Source organism: Phyllostomus discolor, chromosome 1 (genome assembly GCF_004126475.2).
Source record: "Phyllostomus discolor isolate MPI-MPIP mPhyDis1 chromosome 1, mPhyDis1.pri.v3, whole genome shotgun sequence".
NCBI classification, from domain to species: domain Eukaryota; kingdom Metazoa; phylum Chordata; class Mammalia; order Chiroptera; family Phyllostomidae; genus Phyllostomus; species Phyllostomus discolor.
This window is the reverse complement of record NC_040903.2, coordinates 87378049-87392516: the sequence shown is the minus strand read 5'-3', so window position 1 is coordinate 87392516 and position 14468 is coordinate 87378049. Positions and strand designations below refer to the sequence as shown.

The 14468-nt window shown below is 38.0% G+C and overlaps 1 protein-coding gene across 1 annotated transcript in view; it reads right to left on the bottom strand.

The window, feature by feature from the left end:
* Positions 1-14468, bottom strand: part of MANBA (mannosidase beta) — a 119353-nt gene that overhangs the window by 80581 nt on the left and 24304 nt on the right. The window contains exons 6-7 of the mRNA XM_028507288.2: positions 2943-3118; positions 1941-2051 (exon numbers count right to left, since the gene is read on the bottom strand). Of these exons, the coding sequence (XP_028363089.1) occupies positions 1941-2051; positions 2943-3118 (287 nt within the window). The remainder of the gene's footprint in view (positions 1-1940; positions 2052-2942; positions 3119-14468) is intronic.

Genomic DNA, 14468 nt, shown 5'->3' with positions numbered 1-14468 from the left:
TCCAGACAAATAACTAAACAGAATGGAGATAAAAATCTATCAGATGGAGAGTTCAAAATACTGATTATAAGGATGCTCAAGGAACTCGGTGGGTACTTCAAAAGCATAAAAAAGACCCAGGCAGAAATGAAAGGTACACTAATTAAAATAAAGGACAGTTTACAGGGAATCAACAGTGAAGTAGATGAAGCCAACAATCAAATCAATTATTTGAAAAATAAGAAAAAAAAGACATCTTACTAGAACAGCAAGAAAAAAGAATCCAAAAAATTGAGGATAGTACAAGCGGCCTCTGGGACAACTTCAAATGTCCCAATATTTGCATCATATAGGTGCCAGAAGGAGAAGAGAAAGAGCAAGTAATGGGAAACCTATTTGAAAAAATAATAAAAGAAAACTTCCCTAATTTGGTGGAGGAAAGAGACATACCAGTCCAGGAAACACAGAGAGCCCCAAACAAGATGGATGCAAAGAGGCCCACTCCAAGACACATCATAATTAAAATGCCAAAGGTTAAAGACAGAGAATCTTAAAAGCAGCAAGAAAAAATCAACTGGTTACCTTCCAAGGAATTCCTATAAGACTGTCAGCTGATTTCTCAAAAAAACTGCAGGCAAGAAGGAACTGACAAGAAGAATTCAAAGTGATGAAAAGCAAGGACCTGCATCCAAGATTACTCTATCCAGCAAAGCTATCATTTAGAAGCAAAGGGCAGATGAAGCTCTTCCCAGACAAGGTAAAGCTAATGGAGTTCATCATCACCACATTCTTATTATATGAAATGCTAAGGGGGTTTATTTAAAAAGGAGATCAAAACTACAAACATTAAAATAGCAATAAATACATAACTATCAACAATTAAATCTAAAAAACAAACTAGGCAAACAAGCAGAACAAAAACATCACCATAGATACGGAGTACACTGTGATGGTGGACTATGGAGAGGGAGGTCTGTGGCAATGGGGGAAACGGTGAAGGGATTAAGAAGTACTACAGAACAGGCAGGAAGATGTTAAGAGCAAATATAGGAAATGGAGTAGCCAAAGAACCTATAATGCCTGACTCATGGACATGAACAATGGTGTAGGGAGTACCTGAGCTGGTGGGGGGTGCTGGGTGGATGGGGGCAAAGGAGGAAAATTGGAACAACTGTAATAGCATAATCAATAAAAAATAAAATAGAGTAAAATTATACATATGTATTACTTTGATATAAAGTAGAATTTTAAAAACACAGTAGAAAAGTATTTATAAATAAAATAATAATACTAGATTTATCAAGGTTATCACTTTATAAGTTATATAAGTATCTATTCACAATATTGTACACCTGAAACTAATGCAATATTATGTGATGTGTAATTGAAAAAGGTTTTATTTTTTAAATTAAATTATATAAATTTATAATTAAATTATATTAAAAAAACAAAAAAATATGTAAACTCTGATCCATTAAAAAATATAGAGTGGGGTGGCGGAGGTTGAAGGGTGTATGGGGGGCTAAATTGGGATGGAAAAAATAATATATAATTTAAAAAGAAGAAAAATAAAAATATAAATATAGCAAGACCTCAAGTAACTTCATTTTGTTCCACATTATTTCACTATCTATAACACTTGATGAGATGCCATAGGCACTTAACTCTTACTTTTATCAATTAGCCTTTTGTAAAACTGGATTGATTATACATCATTTCAGTTAAGTCACATAACCTATTGAAGATGTTAGTGAGCACTTACTGGTACACACACACACACACACACACACACACACAATCGCACACACTTAGTAACAGCCTCTAACTGTTACTAGTGATTACCTCTGAGTGGTGGGGTTACAGGAGTCTTGCTGGTTTCTTTTTTTCATGCCAAGGATCTGCATTTTTATTTTAACAACAAATAAACCTTTTCCACAAAATATTTTAAAGTATTTGCTTACCTTAGCTGATTTTTTAATGTTTAAGCCTTTATTCAGTTTAAAAAGAACTGTCATGTTGTACCCAGTCTGGCTTCCATGTCCATGAGGCCACCAAGTTTCCACAGTAATATTCTTTTGAGAAATAATAAAAGTCATTCTAAGTAATCTGTGGCATATTACAGCAAAATAATATACTGACTCAGAGCACTATATTAATTTCTCAGAGAAATTCTAGATTTTTAAACAATATAAATCCCTTTCTCCATAGTATGCCAAATTATACCACTCTGTAGATAATATTTAAAAGTCAACATGCTAGGGGTTTCTCATGGATTAATTTACCAAAAGGGAAAGGAAAAAACAAAATAACATGGATGTTCAGAAAAACAATTCTTCTCATTTATCTCACTCAAGCTAACATTTGTTCTACATTCTTAACATTTAGAATTAGATTTTGAGGTTAACTCTTCTTTTAAGCTCAGAACAGGAAACTGTTTTAAGTTCTTACTTTATCTGAACAGTTGCTGAATGTTGATTCGCTCCATTCTTTTCCATTCAAAACTATCAATCAGAAAAATTTTAAAAAGGAAAAAGAAAAGGTAAAATCTAGCCTGCTTCTACCCATGAAAGATTATGGAATCAGAATTCTGTGTATAGAATAAACATCAATATTCAAACTAATTTATAAGTACCAAAAATAATCACTGTATTTAAATATAATGCTTAAATGTATTTTGGATTTAGAATACTGCAAATACTCCAGAAAATTAAAATATAACACATCTGGTTCTTGAAAGAAAAGGATGCCATATTTAACACATATATTGCATTTTCTAAATCTTAAGATCTGGGAAAATCATTCCTTAATTCACACTCACACACAAAAAGATATGAGAGGCTAAAAGTGAAGGCAAAAATGGAAAAAGTACATTTTTCTTTCACACTCAGACCCTTCTTTCTAACCATTTCTTTTGAACAATATTGCTTTTCATCTCACGCTTCTCAGGAAGTATCATCACTCACCTTGTTAATTTTCACAAAGAGCTTAACAATCCTTTCCCCAGGCTGAAGTTCAATGCTGTACGTCTGCTGTGTTTGCAATTTAGGGATTTCTACGATCACTTGACCAGAGACTGGCTTTGAGCTGACAACATCAAAAGAAGACTCTATTTCAAGATTCCACCCCTGAGCATGGTTATCTAAAGCATAAAGAGAAAAAGAAAAGAAAATATATATATATATAAAATATGCCAACCATTTTCACTGAACTCCTTAGGATTCACTGAAGAAAAGACCAAAGCAGCTTCTACACTAGTAAGTTCTCCACAAATGCTGATAAAAGGTTCAGTGGAAATTCTCTTTTAATCTTTAGTTTAATCCTTTATGCTGGAGAAGAATAATTAAAAGCATGCCTTTTACCCATACTCTGCTCTAAAAAATATTACAATCACAAGCCATAAAAACTTCATAAATAGGGCGCAAATACAAAATTACAAGTAAAAAGGCAGAATAAATTTTCCAAAATTGATAAATGCTTATTCCTTTTTATAAAGTAAGGTAAGGAACACTAAGGATTTTAATCCATATAATAAGGTATAAACTCAGATGTATTTCAATTACTCAAGCATGAAAAAAATATAAGTATATTTTTGGATTATCTATCCAAGAAATATTTACCAAGAAATTTCCATGTGCAGTGTATTTTGCTAAGTATGGGAATGAAATGGTTGACCAGGATGAACTTGGCCCTACCTTCATGAACTAAGTCTAATGGGATATAGACAAGTACCAAAGTGTAATAATATTAGGATGGAAGGAGTAAATGGTTACTCTGAGAAAATATTCACGGGAAAGAGCCCTTAACTTTCAGATGGTGAGGGAAGGCCTTTATGAATAAGAGGTATTTAGCTAAGCCCAGAAGGCTACTTTAGCTACATTCAGAGGAAAACAATAAGAACTCTAGGCCCAGCAAAAGGAAGTATGAAAGGCCATGAGGAAGAATGAGCAACAAGGACATAGGCAATGATGAAGTGATGAGGGAGACCAGCATGACTGAGGGGGTGTGCAAGGTCCAGCTCACGCTGGATCATGTGAGGAGCCTGGCAACTTCACGCTCGATCAATGGGGAGCCATAGACGGTTTTTCATCATAAAGGATAACAGCATCAGATTTGTATTTTAAAAAAATCACTAGGGGTCCCACCACAGTAGTATACCAGGATGCAAATGGAAGCAGCAGAGAGAAATGGAATTTCTACCTGTGCAAAAAGGGAAGGAAAGTGTCACTTGGAAATCCAGACATGCAGGGTTGGAGAAGAAAAGAAAGTGGGAGCAAGGCTGGAGAGGAAGGTTATGGGGAGAAAAGAAAGATAAGACAGCTGCCTAAAGAATGGGACTCTGGCAGTGAGTTTGGGGATGGGGCAGAGTGTTTCGAGAGGGTTTTGAAGTAGCATTTAAAATTATGTATGTACAATATAATCCCTTCCTCCATCATCCATTCAATTTACCAATGTAAATTAATATTAATTTGTTTAATATCTCCAGGATTGGATTTGTGTTTGAATTTGGGTTTTTAAACAGACACTATGGCAAAGCAGGCTTTGGGCAAGAGCAAGGTAGAAAAGCAGACCAATGGTTTTGGGTTTGGTTTTTTTTTAGGCTACACAGGAGAAACCAGTAGTAACGCACTCAAAAAGTCTGGATGGGCAGGGTGTCACAGCCGCCAGTGACCACTTTCATTCTTTAATGGCACACAAAGGGGGGTGCTGGTGCACTGCAGTTTTTATTACTCTGGCAAGAAATTGAGGGAGTGCCTATTAAGTGGCTTCTGTTTTTTCTTCTGAAGAAGAGATGGGAGAAGGTTATTGGCTAACAAATACCTTATGGACCCTTCTCTACAAATAAGGAGGGGACTGAAAACTTTCCAATTTTATCATCACAAGTTTGTATGTTGATCAATGACCAAAGACTTTATAACTGGCCTTCCTTCTGAATGTAGAACCACACCAGACCTGTTCTAAGAAGATCACTCCACATCTCATCACTTGCATCTTATATCAGCCAAAAGTGTAGATGGATTTGATGCACACTGAAAAAAACCTAATCCTGGACTTAAGGACTATTTTTATTTATCAATTGCTTCATTCTCAGGAACACAAGTCAATGAGTCCTGAATTAGGTTTGTTCTGATCCAGCCAATTTTTCAGTTTACCCACCCATACTCTCCACATTTTTCCAAGACACAGAAAAATACATCAAGACACTTTCAGTTAAAGATGCTTTTCTTGAGCCCTGGCTGGCGTAGCTCGGTGGATTGAGCACAGGCTGCAAACCAAAGTGTCGCAGGTTCAATTCCCAGTCAGGGTACATGCCTGGGTTGCAGGCCATGACCTCCAGCAACCACACATTGCTGTTTCTATCGCTCTATCTCCCTCCCTTCCCTCTCTAAAATAAATAAATAAAATCTTAAAAAGAAAGATGCTTTTCTCCTACTCAGTATATACCAAGTCTCTCAGTTTTCCTTTTATGGCATTTGTATTTGTTTTTTAAACAGAAGCACACACTCTAATCCAAAGTTGTTTGTTTTCTAAAATATCCCTAAATCTTTGACAGTTACATAACCTTTAGATGCCTATCATAATTCCTCTGGCTTCCTTTATTTTAAGAAGGAATAACAGATCACATTTGCCAAGAACTTACTATGAGCCAAGCGTTGTTTCATGCTCTCAACATGTATTAACTTATTTAAGCATCCAACATAGCTATAAGGTAAATTCTACTATTATCACCATTATATACATGAGAAAACTGAGGCAGAGAGACGTTAAGTAGCTTGCCCAAGAGCTTGGATATGAACCAAGACAGTCTGAAACAGACACTGTACACTTAGCCTCAGAGTTATGCCAATCTTATCCAAATAATTTCCTTTAAACCATGTCTCAAAGGTGCTCAGGACTTTTATAGTGGGGAAGGAGTCTTACTACATAGGGAACCATTTGTTTTAATGATATCAAGCTATGCTATGCATCAAATACATCCTGTGGCTAAGTCTTTAACTGCAATAGCACAGATTTATAAAACTTGAACGAGAAGTATGCTGACAGATCACATAGTCTACTTTACAATGAGTGTTGGTTTCCGCTAGACAACAGGCTGACAAACTATGGTCCTTGGGCCAAATCTGACGCACCTTTTGTTTCATAAATAAAGTTTTATTGAAACACTGAATCATGTTCCCCTACCCTCCAAAAAATCATACGTTGACGCATTAACCCCTCAATGTGATTATATCTGGAGACAGGGTTTTTGGGAGGTAGTTAAATTTGATAAGGTCATCAGGATAGGGCCCTAATCTGACAGGACTGTGGCCTTAAAGAAGAGGAAGAGACCTTCCTCTTTCTTTCTTTTTTTCTTTCTCCCTTTCTCTCTCTCTTTCTCTCTCTCTTTCTTTCTTTCTTTCTTTCTTTCTTTCTTTCTTTCTTTCTTTCTTTGCTTTCCCTCTCTCTTTCTCTCTCTCTCTCTCTCTCTCTCTCTCTCTCTCTCTCTCTTTCTTTTTATCTTTCTCTCCCCATCTGCCCCATACCTACTCCATATGTGAGGACATAGAGAGAAGGGTAACCATGGGCAAGCCAGGAAGACAGCCCTCACCACAAACAGAATCAGTCAGCACCTTGGTCTTGGACTCCCAGCTTCAATTCAATTCAATTTCTGTTGCTGAAATCCCCCAGTCCATGGTACTTTGTTATGGCCACCCAAGTGAGCTGAGACAACAGCCATGCTCATTTGTTAACATGCAGTCTTCAGTGGCATTTGCACACCCCCAGCAGAGATGAACAGTTGCAACAAAGGCCATGGAACCCTAAGAGCCTTAAATATTTACTACCTGACCCTTTACAGAAAAAGTTTGCTGATCCCCACGCTCGAATATTCCTCCCAAATGATCATTCTAATCTTTCTTTAATATTTGTGACAAAAACTTCTGCCTTCACAAAATAGGCTTCCCTTTTTTGCTAGCTTTGACTATTGTCAAGGCATTCTTTACACTGATTTGAAATCCACTTTTCTTTAATTTCCACCTAAACATGTAAGTTCTGCCCTCTAGGCACCTCCTAGCAACCAGTAACCACCAAATTCAAGCCGGTTCCTTTGCCACGGCCTATCACTTTTTTAGCAGAGGGAATTTGCTGCCTATAAGGGCCTCTGGACAAACAGTGCAATTCCTAACGGGCTGGCCAAATTCCCCAGTTTCTGTTGCTCCTAACATGGAATGTTCTAAAGCAAATTGGCACTCCTCTGGAGCTTATTCTGTTAACTCCCTTCGGTGCCAATAAATGGATAAAATAAGGCTGTGGAATTAAAACACAATACGAAGACTCACAAGCCTATTGGGTCATCACCCGATTACCTATACCAGTGTATTTTACCCTTTCCACTTCTGCCAAAAAGAGTTCAACTGTTTCTTCAAGAAGCCATGGAGAATTTAAGTCTTCAATAGTTCAGGTTCACAAAACATGTTTAGAGTCTTCAATAATCAATAATTTTCCTGGTATTACCTGTTTACTTCTTTTCACTTGCTAATTTTAAAATACACAATCCTATTTCCTAGTTAAGAAGAGCGCCCTCATAAATTAAGACCCATTTCTAGAATACAACTCCCTATCTTATCTCTCCTAGAGAATACTGCTCCCCACCCCACTCCCGCCCCGCCCTGCCCCGCCCAGCTCTCCGGAAGTGGAATGGAAGATCATCTCAAAAATCAACAGAATACTGAGAAGGGGAAGAGGAAAAAAAGACTCTAAAATGGCTCAAAATTCCCTCCCACAACTCCCTTCCAACTACACCAAGTTTTATTTACATCTTCTCCTTACCCTGACTAATCATCTCTGGGCCCAGGCAGGATGGGAACTCTGTATCAAGGGGGTAGACAGGCCAGGCTGACCTGCGCTCTCTACAGCTTGAGGTCTCCCCGGCCGGAAGCCTCCGTGATGTCCTAGCTGCTGTCCTGCTCCCTGCACAAGAGACTACAGGCCACATTTGTTCCATAAAACCTCAACCAACCAGGCAGCAACCAGGGGACGGCAGATAATGTGCTTCTGCCACTGACTCATTTTCAGGTTTTTCCAAATCTGATTCAGTGAGGTTTCTTTAAAAATAAAACAATAGCAAATACACCAGCCACCGTGAGTCTGGCTTGGATGGGAATTTATGGGGATAATAAACAGCTACACAGCCCAGATTACTGTGTGCTGCTTCTCCACACAAACATTCTCCAAGTCAGCTCCAGTTTGTGGACGTGTGGCCAACATATTAACCTTTAAAATCCTCCAAAACATGCCAGCTCCTTTTATATTCCCATACAGACTACTTCTTTGTCAAGATGTGTCCAGGAAGAAAACACAGCTTGATTCAGTTGTCTAAGAGGAAAAACAAAAGTATAAGAAGACATGGAAATAGAAAAATCAGAAGATGGCTGAGTTACATTAATTCAAGTGTGCCCATTACTAATGGCAATTGCAGAACTGATGGCACTTAAGCCTCAAGTATCACCATCTTCCTGCAGTCATAGTCATATGCCTAGCTTCAAGAAAAAGTGGGTTCTTCCGCACGTAGGCCCTCAGTACGCCATAATGCCTGCTGTGGTACACAAGCACAGGGAGAGACGCATGGGGTGTCAGAGGCAGAGGCAACTTAGCAGTCTCCTAGTCACTTTGCAGGTGAGCTTGCTGAGGCCTGACTACAGGATCTAGCTCCAAAGCCAATGGACAGGATGAGGACTCCAGCTTCCTGACTCCGGTGTTCTCTACCTTCCCTGCACCTCTCTCAGAGGTGCCTACCAAAAAGAAGACACTAGCGGGCACACATACTGATTGAAACTTGTACAAGAACAATGAGAAAAAACAAAAGCAAAAGTACTTTTTGCCTTTCAGAGTCTAAATCCAAGTGTCAAATATATGCAATGGGAAACAAAGCATTTGGGGAGATTGTAACAATAAAATGTTAGCCTCTTCGTAAAAAAGAAAGAACACAGAAATCTACAAATGAGGATGTGTCTCACCCTCCACTACATGCATAATTACATGGTGCCATAGTTCCCCCATTTGTCAAAATACCATCTTTGTAACCTAAGCTACCTGTAGAGGTCATGGCAACAGTTATGCAAGAATTTCTGTCAAACACTGAAAATACATTTCTTGAATAATTACTTTCTGTAAGCCTTGACAAACACTATAAGTTACACCCCAACTCAAAAAAGCAAAGATGTTAAATCTACTTAGAGAAACAAAATGCACTCAGAGGTCACAGTTAAGAATCCAAATGGCATCTTGGGGGGTTAAGAACTGGCAGAGAAATGGAAGAACATTAAGGTCAGCCTGGGACAGATCTGCAAACATTGGTAGGTTGCTTATGTAAGATAAAAAAGATGCTTCATCTATCTTCTTGGGGTGGGGGGGGAGCTATTCAGAGACAGCTGCCTTGATTAGCTTCGCCCTGCTGAGCTGCTCACAGCTCTTCCTCTTGCCTGCTCTCTTCTTGAATCTTTAACAGAGGATGAAAAGCTACAGTGAAAAGGTAGTCCTGCACATTGGAAGACACAGTAATGACAACAACCTGAAATGACCAATCCACAGAACATTTAAATTCAAACGCAGGAGATTTTCCTGTGCCCCTGCTGGAATTATAGCACAGACTTCAGCAGCTGCTTTTCAAAGAGCGAACAGCTTGCATTAGCCTGAAAGGCAGGTTCACAGTTAGTCACAACAGCTGTTTTCCCCTTCTTCACTAAGCAGTAAAGATCTCCTTGCCTACTCAGCAGGACAAAATCCTCAAAGATGAAATTCAGGCAAAACAGATGCAAACACCCTCCCCCCAAAACAAGGATAAATTGGTAAATTCCAGAGGGGGGAAAACCTATTTATGCCACAAGGGAGCTAATCAGAGGAGAAATTATTCAAGCAATCTAGCTACCCATAAAGATATTTTCAGAGGTGAATACTGCCATTTTCATGAGCAAATAATTCAATGATAAATGGAAGTGGTTCAAAATGAATGCAAGAAAGAAAATAAATGCAAAACTAAGGGTGGGGGGTAATGGGGGGAAGGGGGGAGGGTTGGGTGGAGGGGCTGGAACGGGAGTAGGGGGAAGAAAACTGTACTTGAACAATGATTGAAATAAAAAAAAAATTAAAAAAAAAGAAAATTATGGGAGAAACATATATACTTGAACTTGAGAGAATGCAGTTCATTGTCTAAATAAAGGATTAGTTATAAAAAAAAAAGAAAAAAGAAAATAAATGCATCAAGCAAGGCACTAAGCAAGACTGATATATGTCTTTGCTCTATTGTATTAAGCTGTAAGCAAAGGGCAGCACTGACCTTCAACAGAGGCTTCTACTGGACGGGCCCAGGGTGGAGCTGAGAGCTAAACTCACTCCTCCAGCTCTGAGTCTTGGAGAAGGGAGGAGGGGAGGTGCTCTAGGCGGAGGCAGCAAGTTAACTTGAAGAGGATGGGGGAAGGCTGCACCTGCGAGATGCTCGAACACAACTTCAAGACCCACAGCTCACCTCAGCTCAAGAGGAGGAGTCGCATGCAGAAAAACATCTATCTCTACACTCTCTTTTCTATAACTCTGGTAACAAAAGATTAAACAATGTAGGATTCAGCAGAACATACTTATTATATATTTAGACTTAATCTGTTGATGTAACCTTATAGAAAGCTTAAGAAACTAGACACTCATCCCTCCCTAACTAATTTTAGGGCCTAATGTGAACAATTCACATCAGATTATAAATATGAAAGACCTAGCATAAAGAAAATAATCAATAAATGAACCCATGCCACCCCCACACACCCCTCCACCCAACTCCTCCACCACCACCCCCACTGCCACACAGGGCCTGCATTTTGGGCCAGATTATTTGCTTGTAAAAGTCCAAATCTCTGGAACTGGGGCACCCCCACTCCTACACACACCAGCTGTCTTCTCCCCATCTCCCCTTCCATCACACCTTGGAAACCCAAGTCCAGCCCAGACCTTCCTCTCCCCTCACCCCGCACATGGGGTCAGTCTTCCACTCCCTCCCCAAGGGCAAAGAACAGCAGAATCTTGCTGGGTTTCCACATCTGGTAACAAGCATCTGAGCTTCCCTTTTCAATACCAGGGTCAACCTTTCACTGTTTGAAATACTGAAAACATGGGTGCCCTAAAACAGCTATTGCTATTTAAAACCTGATTAGAACACTTTAGGGCTAAGGATGAATCATTCAAAGAAATATTTTCTCATGAGGGTTCAAAGAAAGTCTCACCAATGCATTGGTGTGCTTTGATACCTAGAAAAATGGCAAGAGCCTAAGAGATAATGGAAGAAATTTTTGTTTTCCTTTGACTTCAGCATTTTTTTCAAACATAAATGTGTTTTCATTATTTTAAACATTAAGGAGATGTAAAAATCATTTAGGAAGCTGAGGTTAGAACAAAACCAAACAAATGATCACAGGATATTGAAAAGTGCTGAAATTTAGCAACAACTCTTATAAGGACTGAGATACAGAAAAAATATTTTTTTTTATTTTTTTTAAAAGATTTTATTTATTTATTTTTAGAGAGGGAAGAGAGGGAGATAGAGAGAGAGAGAGAGAGAGGGAGAGAAACATCAATGTGCAGTTGCCGGGGGTTCTGGCCTGCATCCCAGGAATGTACCCTGGCTGGGAATCAAACCTGGGACACTTTGGTTCCCAGCCCGCGCTCAATCCACTGAGCTATGCCAGCCAGGGCTAGAAAAAATATTTATATATATATGATTTACTTTATATATGTGTGTGTGTGTGTGTGTATATAAATAAATTTATTCACAGGAATTTCAAGTTAATTTCTTAAAAGTCTAACAGTCTTTTTCTGTTATACTATACACAATTATATTGGGAAATTATGATTGGTCATTTGATTTTCAGTAAACTCACTAATCTTTTTTTTCAATTACTTTATTGTTGTTCAATTAGAGTTGTCTGCATTTTCCCCCTCACTACTCTTATATTAAGAAATAAATTGAACATTTAGAAAAGCAAAAATGTTATCCCTTTCTAGCCTTAACAGGAGAAAGCAGAAAGTGCCACATAGTCAAGTTAGTTTAACCCTTCAGAATAAGTTGGCTGAAATTACTAATAGATTACTTTGTTTTAGCTATTTTTCCCTTACTATAGAAACAATATAGGCTCAATATCTAAATTTAGATAACACAGTTAAGCAGAAGAATAAAATATAAACTATCCGTAGTATTAATATCCAGAGATAGTCACTGCGTTCATTCATTTTGACCAATCTCATTTCACACTAAATATTAAAAATTAATATATTTTAAATAAAAATTTTATATATTTGTTTATTATGAACGTTTTAAAATATTTTTAGTAACTTTACAGTGCCTGCTTCACAGTATATATCAAATAAATACATAAAAGTATCCAGAATGTATTAGCTTATTCCCTTTATTATTTTTCAACTTTTAAAAATTTCTTTTGGGACAATTGTAACTGCATAAACAATGCTAAAACAAAATAAAAATTTCTATTGATTTTAGTGATGAAAAAATTCTGGAAAAACTCCTAAAGGAAGTTCTGCTCCTAATGCTTTCATAAATTTATGCTTCAATTTTCTTTATTACATCAAATAACCAAATTAAAATCTATAAAATTAATCAAAACTATAAGAATTACTGTTTACTATGCTTAGGGCACATCTTCTAAACAGGAAGTGTATTTTTCTCTATGTTTAGTACAAAATAAAGTGCAGTCATAAAACACTTAAAATGTAGTTCATGTGAAAAACTGATTACATGGAACTCAATTAAATTTTAAACATCATTTAAATTAAAATTGATTTAATTCAAATAAAATCCATTCAAGCACTAGTGACTAGTAAACTGAATTCTAATGACTCATATTCAGGAAGAAATGTTTAGCTTCAAACTCAAAATTTTTAATTAAATTAGAGAAGTGTTATTCAAATTTTTTCAGGCCTCTGGAACTCAGTACTTATTGCTAACTTCCTGAAACACTGATTAAGCTTCAAAACAATTAAATAAATAACTTTTTGAAAGATGAGACCCCTTCTTAAACTAGACTTCATTATATACACCTGAGAAAAACTGTGTGTGTAGATGGGGGAGAATGAACCAGAACCATTATTTGATTTTAGTAGCACAACTCAGTTCAGCTCACACCTCTGAGGAATAGTTTCAGAAGCACTAAACTAGAGGAGCTAAAACAGCCACATTTATAGATGAAAGTTAAATTAGATCTTTTAATGCCTTTTAACATATAAAAATACCAGCAGCACCAAATGATCTCAACTATCAACTATCTCTAAATTGCTTTTGTCTTTTGTCTTCAAAAACAGCTTTGGTTCCATAAAATAGCAATCTAGAGTCTCCAGTGCCCTAAAGATAGCAGAACTCTTATACTGACATATCATTCTTGTTCACTGATTTCATCAAGTTAGGCCTGCACAGAACTGGACTGAGCGTCATGAGCTAACATTGACGATCCACCTTCTGGGGAGGGGGGCGGTAGAAGAGGGGATAGAAGGCATAAATGGTGATGGAAGCAAAATTGACTTGGGGTGGTGGGCACACAATACAATATACAGATGAGGTGTTACAGAATTGTACACCTGAACCTATATAATCTTATTAACCAATGTCAATCCAATAATTCAATTAAAAAAAGAAAAGAAGATCCACCTTCATTCCCTATAGGGGACTGTCCCGCATGGAGTGGGAAATGTAGCCCAGCCCCCACTCGGAAAGGCCAGTAGGGAGCGGGGTTGGTACACAGGACCCACGCCTATGGATAGGTTCTCCCATGGGAGATCAGGTCTGCATTGTACCTAAGCTGCTATGAGACTTGCTTTTGCTAAAACTCCTTCACCCTGGATTGAGGCAGCAAATGTTTACTGCATATCTTTAAAGTGACTTCCTAAAATCTGTACTAAACTTCCCAAGTACAGAGTGTAACCAGTTCAACCACATTTCCCCTTGATCTGTAACACCCTTCTCTTTGAAGTAATTAGCAACATTCTTTCCTTTGTTATCTGTAAAAGGTAGTCATCTATAGCAAACCTGTACATAGTAAATGAGGAACATCCTCAATGTAATGTGCCCAGAAGAGCAATAGAAGCTTGTCCAGGCAAGGGTCAGGGCCCTCTCTCTCACTTAGAGAGCGGCCATACTGTCCCTTTTTCTACACAGGATTTCTGTAGTCTGTGTGAATTTGTTCGTCACAGCCACAACACACAGACCCTGCCAGCCAGGGTCTGCATCAATTCCCTAACTTCCCAAAAGCTCACTGATGTTTGATCTTCTGAACTACTGGGGCTGCCATCCCAAAAGACCATTACACAACATGTTTGGTTTAGTATTCCCTTATACCTCCCCTCCCTGCCCAATCAACATGCAGGAATGAGATACGATATTTCTTTCCTATGCCAAACACATACAGTGCTGGGCCAAGAACTCAACAAATATCTGACCAGCTTTTAACTGACTCCTTGAC